Source organism: Protopterus annectens, chromosome 1.part1 (assembly GCF_019279795.1).
Source record: "Protopterus annectens isolate FY-2018-M chromosome 1.part1, PAN1.0, whole genome shotgun sequence".
NCBI classification, from domain to species: domain Eukaryota; kingdom Metazoa; phylum Chordata; order Ceratodontiformes; family Protopteridae; genus Protopterus; species Protopterus annectens.
The window spans coordinates 1,882,178,216-1,882,196,911 of NC_056726.1; the positions used below are offsets into that span (position 1 = coordinate 1,882,178,216).

Here is an 18,696-nt window from a genome sequence, read left to right on the forward strand (position 1 = left end):
ATCCTTTACAACCTGATGTACCTGAGCTGAGGTCATAAGTCAGAAGTATGCCCTTGGGGAGGTGAAGCTTTGGTATCCCAGCCAGACAAATGTCAGTGTCAGAAACCTATCTGTAACAAATACTGCAACAGTCATTTCAGTTAAGACATCTACCCTAGCAGCCAAAACCAAACACAGAGCCAAATGTCAACTTGCATGAAGATGGCTTTGAGGCCTTATTCTGGGATTTGATCCCGCACATCTAATTCAACCACAAAAAGGAAGGGAATGTGTAGTCTGCTGCAAAACAAATTAATCCACCAGAAAAAGCATACTGTGAGAGTCAAAAAGCATACAAAAAAACTTTTTATTATCCACAAAGCTTTCGGGTATTAAACCCTTCTTCAGTGTGATACAAACTCTAAAATCAACGCATTAGTTTAAATACCATGAAAAGGCACAGCCATTCAATCAAATCACTTAATTAAATAATCACTTAAAGTAAAACACAGATGAAAAAAATACATTTGTAAGAAAGGAAAAATATGCAATCTTTAAAAGACTCTATGACACATATTCTAAAAAATAAAGTACACATTAAAAACCAGTATTATAACTGCATTTATCTCCTTTTTAATATTGGTTTAATACTCACAGCAGCATTCAGTCCTGGAAGTCTATCTGCATTAAAACATAGTATCCACTCATACTCTATCTCTTAATTTATTATTAATATCATAGAATATGTATCAGAGTCTTTTAAAGATTGTATATTTCTTCCTTTCTTACAAATGTATATCTTTTTTACAAATGTACTGACAGGGCTTTGAGTTGGTTCATGTAGGACATGTTTAGTACAGTATCTCTGTGAGTGTTGCAATTCTTGCATGTGTCTGGACAGACACAAGCCAAAGGAGGCATTATATTCAGTGATTGCTCTAATAAGGATTGAGTAAACAGGGACACTTTACTGCCCTGTCACTATGCTTAGTAACCTACAGACTGCCAAGAGATGACCTGGGTCTCACATACAAGGCATCCTCTGACCCACTACTGAGGATTTACTCCACATCATCAAGTCAAAAAGCATGATAAATACTCAGTCTAGGGATCTAAACCTCTTCTGCAACATCTGGTACATCTTGCAGTGAATACTGCTGTTGGAGAACAGACTCCCCAATATATATAAACCAAAGTTCATCCCTACCCATTTTAAAGCCCAATTTAGATCTATGGATGGGAAACAGAAAATTTACCCCACGACTACCCCCCCCCCCGTACTACCAAGATACAGAAGTATCTCCTAAATGCTTTATCCTGTGCATGGGTCCCCTCAAATTATCTATGGTATGATCCCCATTATTATCATGAGGGGTAAAATATAATTATCGACCACAGAGTGGGCAATGCCAATCTACAACCAAATGGGATATTTCATATGCAAAAAGGGAAGCTAAAGTCTTAAAATGGCCTGCAAGGGCAGCTAGCATAGCACTTACCTAGGAACCTATAAACACAATGAAACTGCATTAAATGGCAAATTGTCACAAAAATGACATCCTTCATAATATCCTAACATGAAAAGAACACAGTTTCACATTCACTTTTCAAGCAGCAATCTTCTATGATGGGCTTTATGCATCAGCTCTGTTTAAAAAGCAGGGTATTACAGGTAATTATGTTACATACGTATAATGTGTTCCATATCTGGGTCCTCGGATATGTCCAAGTCCTTGACATCCTGGAGTAGGACAACCCTGTCCTGGTGTAATTACAAAATCTGTGGGACCTGATAAAAATAAAAACAAAAGCTTTATTTCAGAGAAAGCACAGAAAAAGCTTAGTAAAAGTATACCTACATTAACTTAAAATCTTTTAGAAGCCATCACTTAAAACTTCTCAACAGTCTTCAAGGGATCCATGCTTCTTATTTTATTGGTCCACATGCACTCATTACTGACAATAAGGGACTGCATATAAAAAGAAAGTAGACCCTTCTTCTTCAGTTACATCTAGTAATGACAAGAGGTCAAGAAAGGTTAAATCATCTGTATTCAGCATTTTGCAGAGGCATATGCACAGCCTAGTATGGTAAAAATCACCTTCCTAATAGTGTGAACTCAGGGGTGCTGCCCTACTGATTAAGAAGCAAGAGTTGGAGTTAAGATGGATAAGAACGTAACTACCTCCCTTCAGATGCTCTCATTCATTTAGCAGGTATTCATTCAGAGGAAGCAACTCAGTGTGTGCTTTCCAAACCTTGCCCTAACATTAGATATAATGTACGAACTACAATGAGTGGTAAATGCATGGTGTACACTCTAAAATGCAAGAGCAGCACAAATATCCCAAATGAAAACACAACTAAAAAGTACAGTTTTGTACCTACCATAAATGTAGATGTCCGAACTGGATAGCATCTGCAGTCATAACAAATGGGTTGTCCTGTCGTCAGGCAGCCCTTCGGTCGGCCGGATTCCAAAGTTCGGGTCCGGCTTCGGCTGATGTCGCACTTCACCCGACGTCATCTCTGCTGGTCTTCGGGTATAAAGGCATCAGCCGACGCCATTTTCCTCAGTGTTTCTTGCCCCAGATGCCAGTTGCCCTCTTGGAAAGCTAAATTTTGGATAAATGCCAATGTTTCCAAAATAGTAGAAGGCAAACACAAAAAATAAACATGTATGTACATATATACAAACAAATACACCATAAGAGACTCCCCCCCCCAGCTAGCTATTAGGAGGGTAAACACCCTAGGAGTACCGCAGAGGGGAAGGAGGGAGGGTAATCCTGACTGCAGGTGCTATCCAGTTCGGACATCTACATTTATGGTAGGTACAAAACTGTACTATGTCCTTCATGGATGCATCTGCAGTCATAACAAATGGGTAGAATACCATAGCCAAACTAGGGGAGGAGGAATAATAATTATGGTATAGTCAGGATCCCTTGCAGAACAGCAGTGGCAAACCCTGCTCGGGATCTAGAATAGAGGTAAATTATAATGCTTGGCAAATGTATGCACGGAGGTCCAAGTAGCCGCCTCAATAATGTCCTTGGTTGCCACTCCTCTTAAGAAAGCTGTGGTAGTGGCTGTAGCCCTTGTAGAATGAGGTCTTATGTTCTGTGGAATTGGTTTTCCATGGTAGGAGTAACAGAATCTTATGCAATTTCCTATCCATTTGGAGATTGTCTGTTTGGAAATTGCTTTTCCTTCCCTTCCTGTTGCATAGGCTACAAAGAGCTGGTCAGTTCTTCTGTTACCTTTGATTCTGTCCAGGTAGTAGCGTAACTGTCTATGTACATCCAAGGTATGCATTATTCTTTCACCTCTGTTTTGTGGATTGGGAAAGAAGGTAGGTAGGTGGATTGCCTGGTTTAAAGACACTCTGGATACCACCTTAGGCATAAATGTAGGATTAGTTCTCATGGACACCCTATCTTGATGGAAGATTAGGAAGGGTTGCACTGCCATTAAGGCCTGTAGCTCCGAAACCCTCCTTGCTGAAGTAATAGCCAGTAGGAAAGCAGTTTTCCATGACAGGTGTTGTAGATCTGCTGTTGCTGCTGGTTCAAACGGAGGGAGTGTCAACTTTTCTAGTACAAAATTCAAGTCCCATGCTGGTAATGGTGGTTTCCTAGGAGGTTTTACATTCTTGATCCCTCTGAGGAACTGCCTGAGTAGAGGGTGTGAAAAGACAGGAGGATCAAAGCTGTATTCTGCTGAAATAGCTGATGCATGTATCTTGATGGAGGAATAGGACAGACCTGTATGTAGAAGCTCTGCCAAGTACTCCAGAATGTTAGCAATATCTATGTTCGACACATCTTTTCCTCTTTCAGTACTCCAAATGACGAACCTTTTCCATTTTCCTGCATAGTTCCTTCTTGTTGAAGGTCTGCGGGCTTCAAGGATAATGTCTTTAACCCTTTGTGAAAGGTCTGGGTTAGTTACTGCTATGTGATGTTCCAGGCAGTCAGTTGCAAGGTTTTTAGGTTTGGATGTATGATGTTGAAGTTGTTCTGAGTTAACATCAGAGGCATCAGGGGTATTGACCACATTTTCTCCCGAGACATGCTCCTCAGCAATGGGTACCAGTGTTGTCTTGGCCAGTTTGGAGCTATCAGAATTATCCTTGGACGTTCCTCTTTGATTTTCAGTAGTACCTTGTGCATCAAGGGAAGAGGTGGGAATGCATATGCTGTCAGGCCTTTCCAGCTGAAGGATAGAAAGTCCACCTTCCATGCAAGTGGGTGGAATGTCCTTGTGCAGAATTTTTTGAGCTGGTGATTTTGTGGGGAAGTGAATAGATCTATTTGTGGCATTCCCCATTTCTTTATGATGGCCTTGAAGATGTCCGGGTGTAGCATCCATTCGTGAGCATCCGAGGTGGTTCTGCTTAAAATGTCTGCTAGGGTGTTCTCTTTTCCCGGTACAAATATTGCCTGTAACTGGATGTTGTAGCTGAGAGCCAGATTCCAAAGGTCCAAAGTCATTCTGCATAGGGGGTAAGAATGAGTGCCTCCCTGTTTGTTGATGTACCACATGACTGTGGTGTTGTCTGTCCTTATCATCAAATGGCCTTCTTTGAGGAATGGTCTGAATTTTAGGATTGCCAGTTTTACTGCCAGCATTTCTTTTTGGTTTATGTGCAGGTGCAGTTGGTCCTGAGTCCACAGTCCTTGCATGCATTTGTCCAGCATGTGTGCCCCCCATCCTAGGTCTGAGGCATCCGTTGTGATGGTTTGGTTTGCTGGAAAGTTGTGGAAGGGTAAGCCTGGGTTTGACTGGCATGCCCGAGCCCACCATAGGAACTCCTGTTTTAAGCATGGGATTAGTGGTATTTCTGTTTCTAAGCTGTGTCTGTGTTGAGACCATAAATTCTTTAGGTACCACTGTAACTTTCTCATATGCAGTCTGGCATGTGGGACCAAGATTATGCATGATGCCATGAAGCCCAAGGCCTGCAGAACTTTTCTTGCTGTTAGTTTGTTCTGCTTTGTTAATGCCAAGAAGTAAAGAGGGAGTTCTTTTTGTTTTTCTGCAGTTAGGAATGCCATCTGTTTTACCGTGTCCAATTCCGCCCCCAAGAAAGTTCTTGTCTGGGATGGTATCAACCGTGACTTTTGTAAATTGACTGTGTATCCCAGGGCTTGTAGCAAGTAAATGACCCTTTGTAAATCTGTTGTCAGCTTGCTTTTGTTGTCCGCTTGTAACAGGCAGTCGTCCAGGTATGGATAAATTTGGATTCCCTGTACTCTGCAGTGAGCGATTACTGATGCCAGGCATTTTGTGAATACTCTGGGCGCAGTAGATAAGCCAAAGGGCAATGCTGAGAATTGATAATGCTCTGATCCTGCAAGAAATCTGAGGTATCTTCTGCAACTTGGTCGAATGGGGACGTGCAGGTATGCCTCCTTGAGATCTAGAGTTACCAGCCAACACTCCTTGCCCAGCATGGGAAGAAGTTGCTGTAGGGTCAGCATTTTGAATTTTGGGACAATGATGTATGTGTTTAAGATGGACAGGTCGAGAATAGGTCTCCAGTTTTCGCTTTTCTTGGTACTAGGAAGAGTCTGGAGTAGAATCCTTTGCCCTGTTCTGTTATAGGCACCCTTTCCACAGCTCTCATCTTTATTAATTCCGCTATCTGGTGCAGGGCTTCTATTTTTTGATTTGGGGGCAGGTTTGGCATTCCTCTTTTTACTGGTAAAGTGTGGAAGTGGAACTGGTAGCCTTGGTTTATGGTTTGTAAAATCCACTTGTCTTTTGTAATATAGTGCCAATTTTTCGAGAATAAGGCTAACTTTCCGCCTAATGGTGCTGCTATTTGCTTCCTGGTAGGCGGAGTCAGAGCCAAGTCACTGTGATTGTCCTGTTGCAGTGGCAGTGGTTGTGTCTGTGCCTCGGGTATTGCCTTGCCACTGTCGTCCTCTGTAGGCACCTCCTCTGGATTGATTTCTGCCCCTAGAGCATCTGTTCCTGCCCCTTTGTGATCTTGTGGAGTCAGGAAAGGACCAATTTTTGGCAGGCCAGTTCCTGCTAAACCTTGGGGCTGAACCTGTAGGAAATCTTTAACTGTTTGTACAGATTTTGCCTTCTCTTCCATTTTCTTCATTACCTGCTGAGCAGGTTCCCCAAATAGTCTGGCCTTATCCATAGGAGCATCCAATAGCTTAGCTTTAACATGATCCGGTAAGACCTGTTCTTTCAACCATGCATGCCTTCTTATCACTGTGCCAGTCATGGCTGATCTAAATGAAGCCTCCAGTGCATCATAGCCACATTTTAAAGAATGGTTACTAACCTGTTGGATGTTATTCACCATTTCTAATACATATTTCTTATCTAAAGATTCATCAGAGGACAGCTTTTTAATTAACTGATCAAGCATAAACTCTTGGTATTGGATCATGTGAAACTGACAGTTTAAAGCTCTAGCTGAGAGAGTAGCAGAGGTGTAGACTTTTTTCCCCCATCTCTCTAAGGACCTGGATTCCCTTTCAGAGGGAATAGGGTTTTTTGCTGTGGTCGAGGCAACTGCCTTAGGCCCCTGGGAAATAGTTTCGGGGTCTGCAAGCGGGGCCTTGTATAGGTGGTGATGAGTGTCTGGTACCCTGTAAAATCTATCTGGTTTGCCAGGGGCTGGAGGTAAAGAATCAGGTGCAGTGCAGACATCATTAAATGCATCGTCCACAACAGATAGGACAGGAGGTATAGCTAAGGGCCTATGTTGTGGTAAGTGCAGAAAAGTCCTAAGCCTTTTTCTTGAATCTGAGAAATCTTGTCCCTGCCATTGGAATTGTTCTCTCATGGCATGTAAAGTTTCCCCAAATGAGAATTCCTCTGGTGGAGAGGCAGCTGGGATGGATTCTTCAGCATCTGAATCTTCATAATTGGAAAAAGGAGCCTCTGGCCGGTCTGTAATGTCTGTGTCATCCAGAATCATCAGAGGACACAGGCTCGGGGGGCTCTGCTCTAGGTCTCTTTTCTGGGGGCTGAGAGGCCCTGTCTGGGTGAGATTGGGATCCCCTAATTAAGGATATTAAATCTTCTGCCAGAGTAAGCATTTGTGAACTAGAAGTGGGCCTGAGTGAGGGTGATTTAACAGGCCCTGATTTAGCAGATTTGGCTGCTTTAGCCCTGGCAAAGGCCTTAATAGACATGGCTGCAGGAGGCCTAGCAGCACCACGTGCTGGGGTAGAGATATCCAAAGGGATGGTGTCTGAAAGATCAGTAGGAGCCGCAGTTGCAGGCAAAATTTCTGAGGCTGATTCAGATAAGGTAGCAGGAGCCTCAGTAGTAGTCATGGATTCGGCTGAAGATTGACCCGTTTTCTCGGTTTCGGCTGAAACCGAGACACTCGCGGCTTGCTTAACCGTGGTTTCGGCCGAAACCGCGGACCGCGAGTGTCGGTCCTTTTCTTTGCGTTTTTTAACAATTTGGGTAGTCGGAGGATCCGACGGCATAATGTACGCAAAATCTGAGCCGAAAAACTGTTCAGCAAACTCCGACCGACGCCTAAGCGTTTGTCGGTTGAAGGAAGCACAGGCCGAACAGGCTGCTACGTCGTGGTCTGGGCCTAAGCAAGGCAAACAGTAAGAGTGGAAATCTTTATGAGGTATTTGTTTCCCACAAGTAAAACAGTTATTGACTTTTTCTGACATCGGCTGAGGCAAGAAAGAGTCCCCAACGGGGTACTTAGCTTTTTAGAAGTCTTCGAAGTAGTATTCGGTAGTAGTAATCTCTGGATCTGACCGACCGGCACTTGCGAACAGCTTCTGCTTCGGGCGCCACGCGGCAAGAAAGACTGAGGAAAATGGCGTCGGCTGATGCCTTTATACCCGAAGACCAGCAGAGATGACGTCGGGTGAAGTGCGACATCAGCCGAAGCCGGACCCGGACTTTGGAATCCGGCCGACCGAAGGGCTGCCTGACGACAGGACAACCCATTTGTTATGACTGCAGATGCATCCATGAAGGACATCATGCATCAGAAAAAGCAGCCCATGCTACAGCTGAAAGGGTGTTAAAAGGATATGTAAGGGCCTTCCTGCAAAAAAAAAAAAAAAAAAAAATATATACATATATATATATATATATATATATATATATATATATATAAGTAAGATGTGTGTACCAGTCTGTCATAATCCAATTCCCATTGTGACTTTTTCAGATAAATCTTATAGGTTAAACAGGCAGAATCTTCCCTTCTCAAAGCCAAATTAGTTTTGATCAAGTGCTTGTACGCTGTCAATATCTTTGCTCATGAGGGCATGAATGATGCATTCCATTACCTTACAGATAAGATTTTGTGAAACTTATTGATTGACACCTGCCAAGATCTCTGGTTGGGCCACTATTGTGCAAGGGGATGACACCAGCTGTGTTCCACACCTCTGGCACAAAACCAGTTGAGAAGCTGAGATGGAACAGGTTAGGGTCAGTAAGACTGTCTCATACTGTCTCATACTGATGAGAAAGAATCCTGGCACTTTGTCAGGTCCCACATTGCTAGTCATTTTTGTTTTTTTTTTTTTATCTTGGAGAGAGCCTTTTGGACTTGCTTAAAGGTGATCTTTGGGGGAATACAGATACAATGTAATGGGGGTGGGGGCTGTTTATCTTTGACAGAAGTGGCAATTTTTAGACATGGCTAACCTTGGTAGATTTGATTTTGTTCCCAAGTTCTTTGTTTATATTTCTGAGTTCTGTTTTGACACACGAGTTTTTGATTTATTCCTAAGGTTGAAGAGTTTATTTTGTTACATGCTGTTTATACCACAGTTCCACCACATAGACGTGTTCCTAAACTTGGCATTCTATTTGTGACATACTGGGAATGATGATTTTTAATGCAAAATTAAGGTGAATAAGGTCAGAAAACAAGCTCTCTGCAAATGCAGCAGTGTTGGCTACTGGGTCCTCAAGTGGATGATGTTTTTGGTCACACTGTTTTTTTATTTTGTGTGTGGGTTGGGCTTATATGTGTCAGTAGAGAGATCTGATATGGAAGAATATTAAACGGGAAATGAAACACTTTCTTTGGGATAACAATATAGAGAGAGAGAGGGTGCACAATGAGAAAAACCCTAATACTGAAAAAAGAAATGGGATAGTTTGGGACTTCCACATTTGAAGACATTCTATAAGACCAAGCAGCTTGATTCAAGACTTAGAACATATCCCCAAATGGAAGTACATTTTAGGCATAGTGCTCAACAAGATAATGTCAAAATCACACATGGGCATTTGGGCATATCTATGAAATGACACTGTAAAAGTAGTGCTGCTCGATGCTTAATGCCTTAGTTAGAAATTGATCTCTACAGAAGCTGTCCTGATATTAGAAAACATTGACATCTGCATAATCACTGAAACATGGTTCCACTTTATTGATATGCTCCCTCACTACCAGAATTTATTCCCTACTTCTCATTAAGATCACTTACCATATCCTGACCAACTACAGAACCTCTTCTGTGACACTCCCGACCCATGAGCAATATCTAAACAAACACATGCCATTAAAAGAAACATTGTTATTTTTGTGAATTACAATTATCCATTATTTGTGAAGTTTTCAGCTGTCCATATTTAAACTCGAAGTTCTGTACTGCTGCTGCTGCAGCTGCTACTACTACTACTACTACTACTACTAAAAAAAATGCAATGCAAACTCAGTAAACTAAGTTGTTTACAGAGGCTGAAATTCACTGGACCCAGTCAGCACAGATACAGCACTATTATAGTGTGGCTGCATCACACAGAGGGTTGGATCTCTGACTGCATCCCAGGTGACTAGGCTTCACTTAGTGACCCTGGCATTGGAGAAGCCATGCACAGTGGGGGAAGAGCGAATGGGTGAGGCCCATTTGCCTCTCCTGAGGATGGAGGAATGTGTGGACATGGGGAGGAGTGATTTCGAAGTTGAAAACTAAGGGAAACCACCACTGGCATTTTGGGGAAGGGACACAGCTGCTTGAGATGAAACACTTCTTGCAGAAGTGTGGGAATTCCCTTCACTATAGCCTGTTGCTCATCCCTTCCCCAGTACAGTCTGTGTGTGCATGGGGTAGGCCGGGGGGGGGGGGGGGGTGATGTGTCTTGAGATTTTTGTGTGAGGTCCTCTCTGATGGCTGTCTGAGTGATGACTTCTAGTCAATTCTTGCCAAGGTGATGGGGAATGAGTGATGATCAACAAAAAGTGCGAGTAAGAACAAAGAAAAAAATAACTAGAACACCCTTATGATCCATGCCTATAGTTACCCCATCAGTGTTTAGATATGACCACCATTCAGTAGCTTTCACCACTAGGGCCCAGTACAAAATACCCATAAACCTTACTATCTTTATGGAATTCTCTAAGGCAAACTTGCATCAGCTCGCTGATGACCTGGAGTGCTTGCAAAAAGGGTTATTTTCTCATTAACATTTCTTCATTTACATCTAATTATGTTTGATTGTCTTATGCCCTTGGCTAATGGCTCTAAATATAAAGTAAAGAATAATGGTAAAAGTGGATATCCCTGCCCAGTTCCTCTTGTAAGGCCAAACACTTTAGACAGCTCACCACCACACTTCATCCTAGCTTGAGCTTCTCTGCATATATTAAACAATAAAGGTGCCCATATTTCTGGAAACCTGAATGCCTCCAAAGATCTCTTCATAAATTCCCAGTTCACTTTTAAATGCTTTTTGGCATCAGAGTTTATTAAAATTAATATGCTATTATTATCTAGTGCATCCTTTTGAATAAGTGTTCTGTCAATACTGTTGAATGTTTGCCTACTTTCTATATACCCACACTGATCCAGCCCTACTATTCTTGGCCATACTTCTGCCATTCTGTTTGCCAAAATCACCATAAATACTCAAACACTACATAGTTCATGATTCAGACTCAGAATAGAACTGTACAACCATGGCTCAAGAGGATCTTTCCCTTATTTGGTATGACTACCATTACCGCTTCTTTCCAAGTCACGGGCACATACCCAGCCAGAAAAATGCAGTTAAAAAGTACTAGCCAGACTTCTGTCTCCATTTGCTGCCAAGACACTGGTCTTGTCTGTACTCAGTTTCATCCTATGTCCCTTCAGTTTTGTATTCCATTCCCCTATCATTCGTCACAGTCTGCTTGTAATGCCACATCATCTGCATACAGCACCTTTGTTGATTTGTTCCCATGTATATGGAACCCACTGATGCAACCCTACTCCCACTGGAACCCCTCTAAAAGTCTGAACACTGTTTGTACTTGTAGACCACATGCCAGGACACTTAAGGCTAATACCACAAGTTATTAAGCTAGTGAAATGAAGCCACTGGATACACACCAAGTACAAAAAGTACAGTTTTGTACCTACCATAAATGTAGATGTTTGAGTATTCACACTGCTGTAGTCATCACACTTGGGTTATCCTGCCGTCAGGCAGTCCCGCAGTCGGCCAGAGTTCCAAGGTCTTGGTCCGGCGTCGGTTGCTGTCGCTTCTTCCCTGACGTCAGTGCACCAGGGGTATATAATATGCATCCAATGCCATTTTCTTCAGTTTTTCTTGCTCCAGATGTCAGGTGCCCCCAAGTGGGTAGGCAATACATATTGCTAATCAAAAATATACATAAACAATAAAAACAATACCTTCTGTTACCAGCAAATACACCCCAAAGGTTGTATAGGGTAGAAGGGTATAGATAAGTCCAGCTAGTTCAGAGGGGATGGAGGGAGGGTAACCTGGACTGCAGCAGTGTGAACACTCGAACATCTACATTTATGGTAGGTACAAAACTGTACTATGTTCATCATGTTACACTGCTGCAGTCATCATACTTGGGTTGAATCCCAAAGCTAAGGTTGGGTGGCTGGTCTATAAAGAGTTAGGATTGGCTAAGAGGCCCTGCAGAACTGTAGTGGCAAATCCTGCTCTGGATTTAGAGAAAAATCAGGTGGTAATGCTTGGTGAAGGTGTGCACTGAACTCCAAGTTGCAGCCTCCAAAATTTCTTTGGTAGGTACTCCTCTGAGAAAGCCTGTTGAAGTGGCTGTTGCCCTGGTGGAATAAGGCCTAATGTTATTAGGGACTGGTTTTCCATGCTGTGTGTAGCAGTACCGAATAAAGTGTCCTATCCATTTGGATATAGTCTGCTTTGAGATAGCCTTGCCTTGTGATCCTGCAGCATATGCTACAAACAGTTGATCAGTTTTCCTGAAAGCTTTCGTTTTGTCCAAGTATAAGCGTAGCTGCCTGTGTATGTCCAAAGTATGCAGATGTTTCTCCCCTTTATTTTGGGGGTTTGGATAAAAAGTAGGCAAATGGATGGTTTACTTAAGAGCCAAACTAGATACCACCTTTGGCATGAAGGTAGGGTTTGTCCTTAAAAGATACCCTGTCCTGATGAAAAATTATAAAAGGTTCCACTGCCATTAATGCCTGTAGCTCTGAGACTCTTTGTGCTGAAGTTACTGCCAGGAGCAGAGCTGTTTTCCATGATAAAAATTTTAGATCGGCTGTATTGGCTGGCTCAAAAGGTGATAGGGTCAGTTTTTCCAAAACAAAATTGAGGTCCCAAGTTGGTGTTGGGGCTCTCCGGGGCGGTCTTATGTTTTTAGCCCCTCTGAAGTACTGCTTTAGCAAGGGATGAGAGAATAAAGGAGGATCCGTGTTATAATGTGCAGAAATGGCAGAGGCGTGGATCTTAATTGATGAAAAGGACAAGCCTCTGGCCAGCATCTCAGTTAAGTATTGTAAAATCTGAGGGATGTTTGGAACAAGAGGGTCAAGGCTGTGAGCCTGGTTCTAGGCGCAGAACCTCTTCCATTTTTCTGAGTAAGCTTTCCTGGTGCTAGGCCTCCTGGCCTCCAAAATGACATCCGTAACAGCTTTAGAGAGAGGTGTTGCCTGTTTGGTTAAAGTATCTGCCATGCAGCCAGGTTTAGGGTTTTGAGCTGACCGTGCAGGATGGGATTGTTTTGTTGAGTCAGAAGGTGTGGAATTTGGGGCAAAATCCATGGTGGGCCCTCAGCCAAGTTCCTTAAGATAGGGTACCAGTGCTGGCGTGGCCAGTCTGGAGCAATCAGGATCATCTGTGGTTTTTCTTGTCTGGCTTTTAGGAGTACCTTTGAAAGGAGAGGTAGTGGTGGGTAGGCATAAACTTTTAGGTTTTTCCAGCTGAGCAGAAGTGCATCCACTTTCCATGCTTGTTTGTGATAAGTCCTTGTGTAGAATTTTTGTAGTTGGCAATTCAGAGGGGAGGCAAAAAGATCTATGTCTGGGCATCCCCATTTTTGTGTTATCATGCTGAAGATTTGTGGATTCAATTTCCATTTGTGAGGGTCCATGATATTTCTGCTTAGGTTGTCTGCCAGAGTATTTTTCTTTCCTGGCAGGAATTGTGCTTGCAGGTGAACTTGGTACGTTAGAGCTGTGTTCCACAAGGTCATGGCTTGCCTGCATAGGGGATAAGAATGTGTGCCCCCTTGTTTGTTTATGTACCACATTACTGTGGTGTTGTCTGTCTTTAGTAATAGTTGTCCTTAATGTAGAAGGTCCTTGAAAGCTGTTAGGGCATTTTGAACAGCCAACATCTCTTTTTGATTGATGTGAAGATGCATCTGGTCTGTGGTCCACTTGCCCTGAATGCATTTTCCTGCCATGTGTGCTCCCCAGGCGTAATCCGAAGCATCTGTTGTTAGAGTTTGCCTGGCTGTGGGTTGGGTAAAAGGCTGACCCTTGTTTAGGTGACATGCCTGTGCCCACCATCGAAACTCCTGTTGTAGGCATGGAATCATTGGAATTACTGCTTCTAGACTGTGAGAATGTTGAGTCCAAACACTTTTTAGGTACCATTGTAATTTCCTCATATGCAGTGTGGCATATGGTATTAGTAGTATGCAGGATGCCATGAATCCTAGGGCCTGCAACATTTTTCTTGCAGGGAGATGGGACGTTTTTGCCAGTAGTTGAAAATATTCAGTTAGTTGCACTTGTTTGTCTGGCATGAGGTAAGCCATCTGGGCCATTGTATTTAAGCTGGCACCCAGGAATGTAATCTGTTGTGAGGGCACTAGTTTTGACTTCTTTTCGTTTACTGTGTACCCTAGAGAAATTAGCAACTTTTTCACAAATGCCAGATGCTGTAGAAGAATGTCCTTTGTCTCTGCTTGAATGAGGCAGTCGTCCAGATATGGATATATTTGAATTCCTTTGTGTCTGCAAAATGCAATTACTGGTGCCAGGCATTTTGTGAAGACCCTGGGCGCAATAGATAAGCCAAAGAGCAGTGCAGAGAATTGGTAGTGCATTGTACCAGCTTTGAATCTGAGGTATCTTCTGCAATTTTGTCTGATAGGGACATGCAGGTATGCCTCTTTGAGGTCCAGGGTAACCAGCCAAGCCTTCTTGCCCAGCATGGGTGGAAGCTGCTGTAATGTCAACATTTTGAATTTCGGAATATCCAGGTAAGTATTCAGAATTGAAAGGTCCAGTATAGGCCTCCAGGCTTTGTCCTTTCTGGGGACCAGGAAGAGTCTTGAGTAAAATCCTTGTCCTTGTTCCTGTTGTGGTACTTTTTATATAGCTCTCATGTTTATGAGGGATGAAATTTGTTTTTGTGTCTTTTTTGTGGCAGGTCTGGCATTCCTTTTAGCTTTGGTAAAGTATGACAGTGGAATCTGTAACCTTGAGACACAATATTCAGGACCCATTTGTCTTGGGTGATTGTTTGCCAGTTTTGAGAAGAAAGTGCTACTTTTCCTCCTAAGGGGGCTTCCAAAAGGGACATGCTTGGCGTACGCAAAGGAAAGTCATTGTGACTGTTTCCTGTAAGGTTGTGACTTCTCCTCACCTCCTTTTGGGGTTGAGGTGCCCCACTGTCGTTGTCTGAGCCTTGGGGCTGAGATCTGCCTCTTGGGCGTCTATATCTGCCTCTCTGTGGCCTGTCTGACACTGGAAAGGAGCAATTTTTTGTTGGCCAATTTCTGCTGAACCGAGGTGGCTGTACCTGTAAGAAATCATTGACTGTTTGCATAGATTTAGCTTTAGCCTCCATTTTCTTTAACACCTCTTCTGCCTTAACACCAAACACGGTATCATGCTGTAAAGGAGCATCCAATAACTTTGCCTTAACATGATCAGGTAAACTCTGTTCTTTTAACCAAGCATGTCTTCGAATAACAGAACCTGTAACTGCGGCTCTACAAGAGGCCTCTAAGGAATCAAAATCACACTGCAGAGTATGTTTTCTCACCTGCTCAACTGCATGCAATAAATCCTGTATTTCTTTACAATCAGGAGCTTCTGAGCTAGCAAGCATTTTCTGTTTTAACTGAGCCATTAAATATTGTTGGTACTTAAGCATGTGAAACTGGCAATTTAAAGCTCTTACTGCTAAAGTTGCAGATGTGTATACTTTCTTCCCCCATCTATCCAAAGCTCTGGAATCTGTGTCAGAGGGTACTGGATTTTTTGCAATGGAAGCCTTAACCCCTTTTGGACCCTGGGAAATAGTTTCTGGATCAGCAGAAGGGTTTTTGTAAAGAAACTTGTGAGAGTCAGGGACTCTATAATACCTATCTGGCTTGGCTGGAGCAGGGGGCAAAGAGTCAGGAGATAAGCTGGATTCAGAGAACACATCATCCACAATGTCTAGTACAGGCGGAATAGCCAGTGGCCTGTGCTGAGGCAATAAGAGGAAATCCCTGAGCCTTTTCTTGGATTCTGAGTAATCCTGACTTTCCCAATGGAAATGTTCTCTCATGGTATGCAAAGTTTCCCCAAAAGAATAATCCTCAGGAGGAGAGGCTGAAGGGATAGATTCCTCAGCATCAGAGTCCTCATAGGGGGTAAACAGTATCCCTGGTCTGAAGAGGAATTAGAGGAAATGGAAACCTGATCAGGAGTCATAGTCTGTATCCTGCCTAGGCCTTTTCTCAGGAGGGGGATGGGAACCCCTGATTAGAGTAATGAGGTCTTCGGCCATTTTAAGCATCTGTTTCTTAGGCATGGAGGACTGTCCAGGAGAATGCTGTACTTGTTTCTTTGTCTTTAATGGTACCTTTGTCTTGGCTGTTGTTTTAATGGTAAGTTGTGAAGGTCTGAAGACACCCTCAGAAGCCGATGCCTGCTCAGCAGCTCTGGACCCATCTGAGGTATTAGTTTCCGTAGGCCCAATACCTTGAGTTTCCAGAGGCCTAGATGTCTCCACGTGGGAGTAAGAAGCGGCCTGTGGCTCTGAGGTAGCGGGTGTCAGGGGCTGCGAAAGCACCTCACAGAGAACCGGCGAATGGCCTAGAAGAGGTTTCGTCATCGGTTTTGGACCTCGGATGCCTATCTTTATCCTTGTCTTTGCATTTTTTCGGTAATGAGGTCGCCGGCTGATCTGACGGCATGGTATAATTGAACCTTCGGCCAAAGTAGTGTAAAGCAAAATCAAAACGTCTTTTTATAGTGCGTTTGTTGAATCCAGCACAAAACCGACAAACTAGTGATATCGTGATCAGGGCCTAGGCATGGAATACAGTAAGAGTGGAAGTCCTTATAAGGTATTTGCTTCCCACAAGAAATACAACTATTAACTTTTTCTGACATCGGTCTGAGGCAAGAAAAAGGTTTCCCCAACAGGGTACTTAGCTTTATTGAAGACTTTGGATCTGAAATTTGACTTCGAAAATCTCAGGAGTCGGCCGACTGGCACTTGCGAACTGCTTCTGCTTCGGGCACCGCGCGGCAAGAAAGACTGAAGAAAATGGCGTTGGATGCATATTATATACCCCTGGTGCACTGACGTCAGGGAAGAAGCGACAGCAACCGACGCCGGACCAAGACTTTGTAACTCTGGCCGACTGCGGGACCGCCTGACGGCAGGATAACCCAAGTGTGATGACTGCAGCAGTGTAACACGATGAACATCTATTATTAAAACACGAAAATGAACCTCCTCTAGCTCCTTGGCTTATCAAAAAGCCTTTACAGACAACCCACTGATGCAGCCCCACACCCACTGGAACCCCTCTATAAGTTTGAACACTGTTTGTACTTGTGTCAATGGGTCCTAATATGTAGCCTGTACTAATTCTACAAGTCTTTCCCGGACTTCAAAGAATTGCAAGACTGTCCAAAATCAGCTTTCATGGGATCTTGTCAAATTTGTCTCCAAATCTAGGAATGTGCAGTTAGACTCCCTCCTCATCTCCAGCTTCTTCTCTATTACCTATCTCACTGTAAACATTGGGTCATTTGTGCTGCATCTTGATCTGAATCTGAACTGCACATCTCAATCACTGTCTCCAGCACTTGCATGTAGTGTGACAAGAGTTTCATATCTCTGTCCTGCCCACAGCCGTGAACAACCCTTTTATTTTTGTACACTGGCTATAGAATGCTTATTCTACAGTTATCTGGGATACTCATTTTCTCATATTGCTATGACTACCCTCAGCAGCCACTTCTCCTTTAACTAACTTAACATCTTGCTCATGTTTACTGTGACCTCATTTGAGTCTGCTGCTTTCCCTGTCTTTATTTTCCTTTGTGCTATTCTTACATCTTCTATGGTAGGTTTTTTCTTCCTCTTTCAACACAGGCTGTATATGAGGAAGTACAGCATCTGTGGGGTTTTCTTCATTCAGAAATTGCTGAAAGTACTCCTATCTGCCTTTGATAACCTGTAGATTGGTGAGCAGGCTGTTGCTGTCACCCTTTATAACAGGTATCTGATGACTGTCTTCTTTATCTTACTGTTTTTGTCTTGCAGCCTGGTTTTTTTAGGCCATCACTCCAGTGTCTGGTAGAGTGCCTCTGAAGGCTTGTTTTTTGCTATTGTGACTGCTCTCTCAGCCTCAGTATTCCTTCTTAGCCTGGACCAAAAAGGAACATGGGTATTTACCAATGACAAGTAGACTGTGGACATGGGCTATTCCAACCTACAGCAGGGACACATGTTAACACTGTGAAAGGTCTGTGTGTCTCTGTTGGTCAGTGTGTGTGACAACCATGGGTTAAAAAAGCTACTGACCAGCCAAAGTCTATTTGCCCAGCCTGGGATATGTTTGTTTATAAAAGTTGGACATAAAACCAATCAACCTACTAAACATGAACCAAGGATTGCAATAATGAATATACATTCAATTTCTGCTGAATATCTGAGCTACAAGCTGAGTAAAGTACAAACTTGCTGTGTTAAAGATAGTACTGCATTTTATTTTTCTGTTTATTTGTTTCACTGAATATTATGCCTTTCTGCAGTAAGTGGGGGTATTGTTTTCACTTCATTGATATTTAGTGTTGAACTCTTAGCCTAGAGGGTTTCTCTGTGCTTATAAATGTTATCTATGAATTTATTTCTGCTGAATATCTGAGCTACAAGCTGAGTTAGATACAAACTTGCTGTGTTAAAGATAGTACTGCAATTTATTTTTCTGTTTATTTATTTGTTTCACTGAATATTGTGGCCTCTCTGTCTCACCTAGGTCCTTAACCTTGAATTATCTTCTGTTTCTCCTTTCTCCCTTTACACTTAAAAATTCTAAGCTTGTTTCCTGTCTTTCCTGTAACTAGTCTAGTACAGATACAGATTTGCTGTATCTGGGACCGTTTGTAAGCTTCAGAGCCCCCCAAGCCTTTCTGTGTTGAGGGAAGCCTTCTAGCTTATCAGTGGGAGTGGTAAGCACTAGGCAGCCTATCTACCACAAGAGGAGTGATTTTTGGCACAGAAAT

The 18,696-nt window shown here is 42.9% G+C and overlaps 1 protein-coding gene across 1 annotated transcript in view; it reads right to left on the bottom strand.

Annotated features, from left to right (window-relative positions):
* Window positions 1-18,696, bottom strand: part of LOC122812929 (lethal(3)malignant brain tumor-like protein 4) — a 2,410,392-nt gene that overhangs the window by 812,377 nt on the left and 1,579,319 nt on the right. The window contains exon 16 of the mRNA XM_044084994.1: window positions 1,669-1,768. Within this exon, the coding sequence (XP_043940929.1) occupies window positions 1,669-1,768 (100 nt within the window). The remainder of the gene's footprint in view (window positions 1-1,668; window positions 1,769-18,696) is intronic.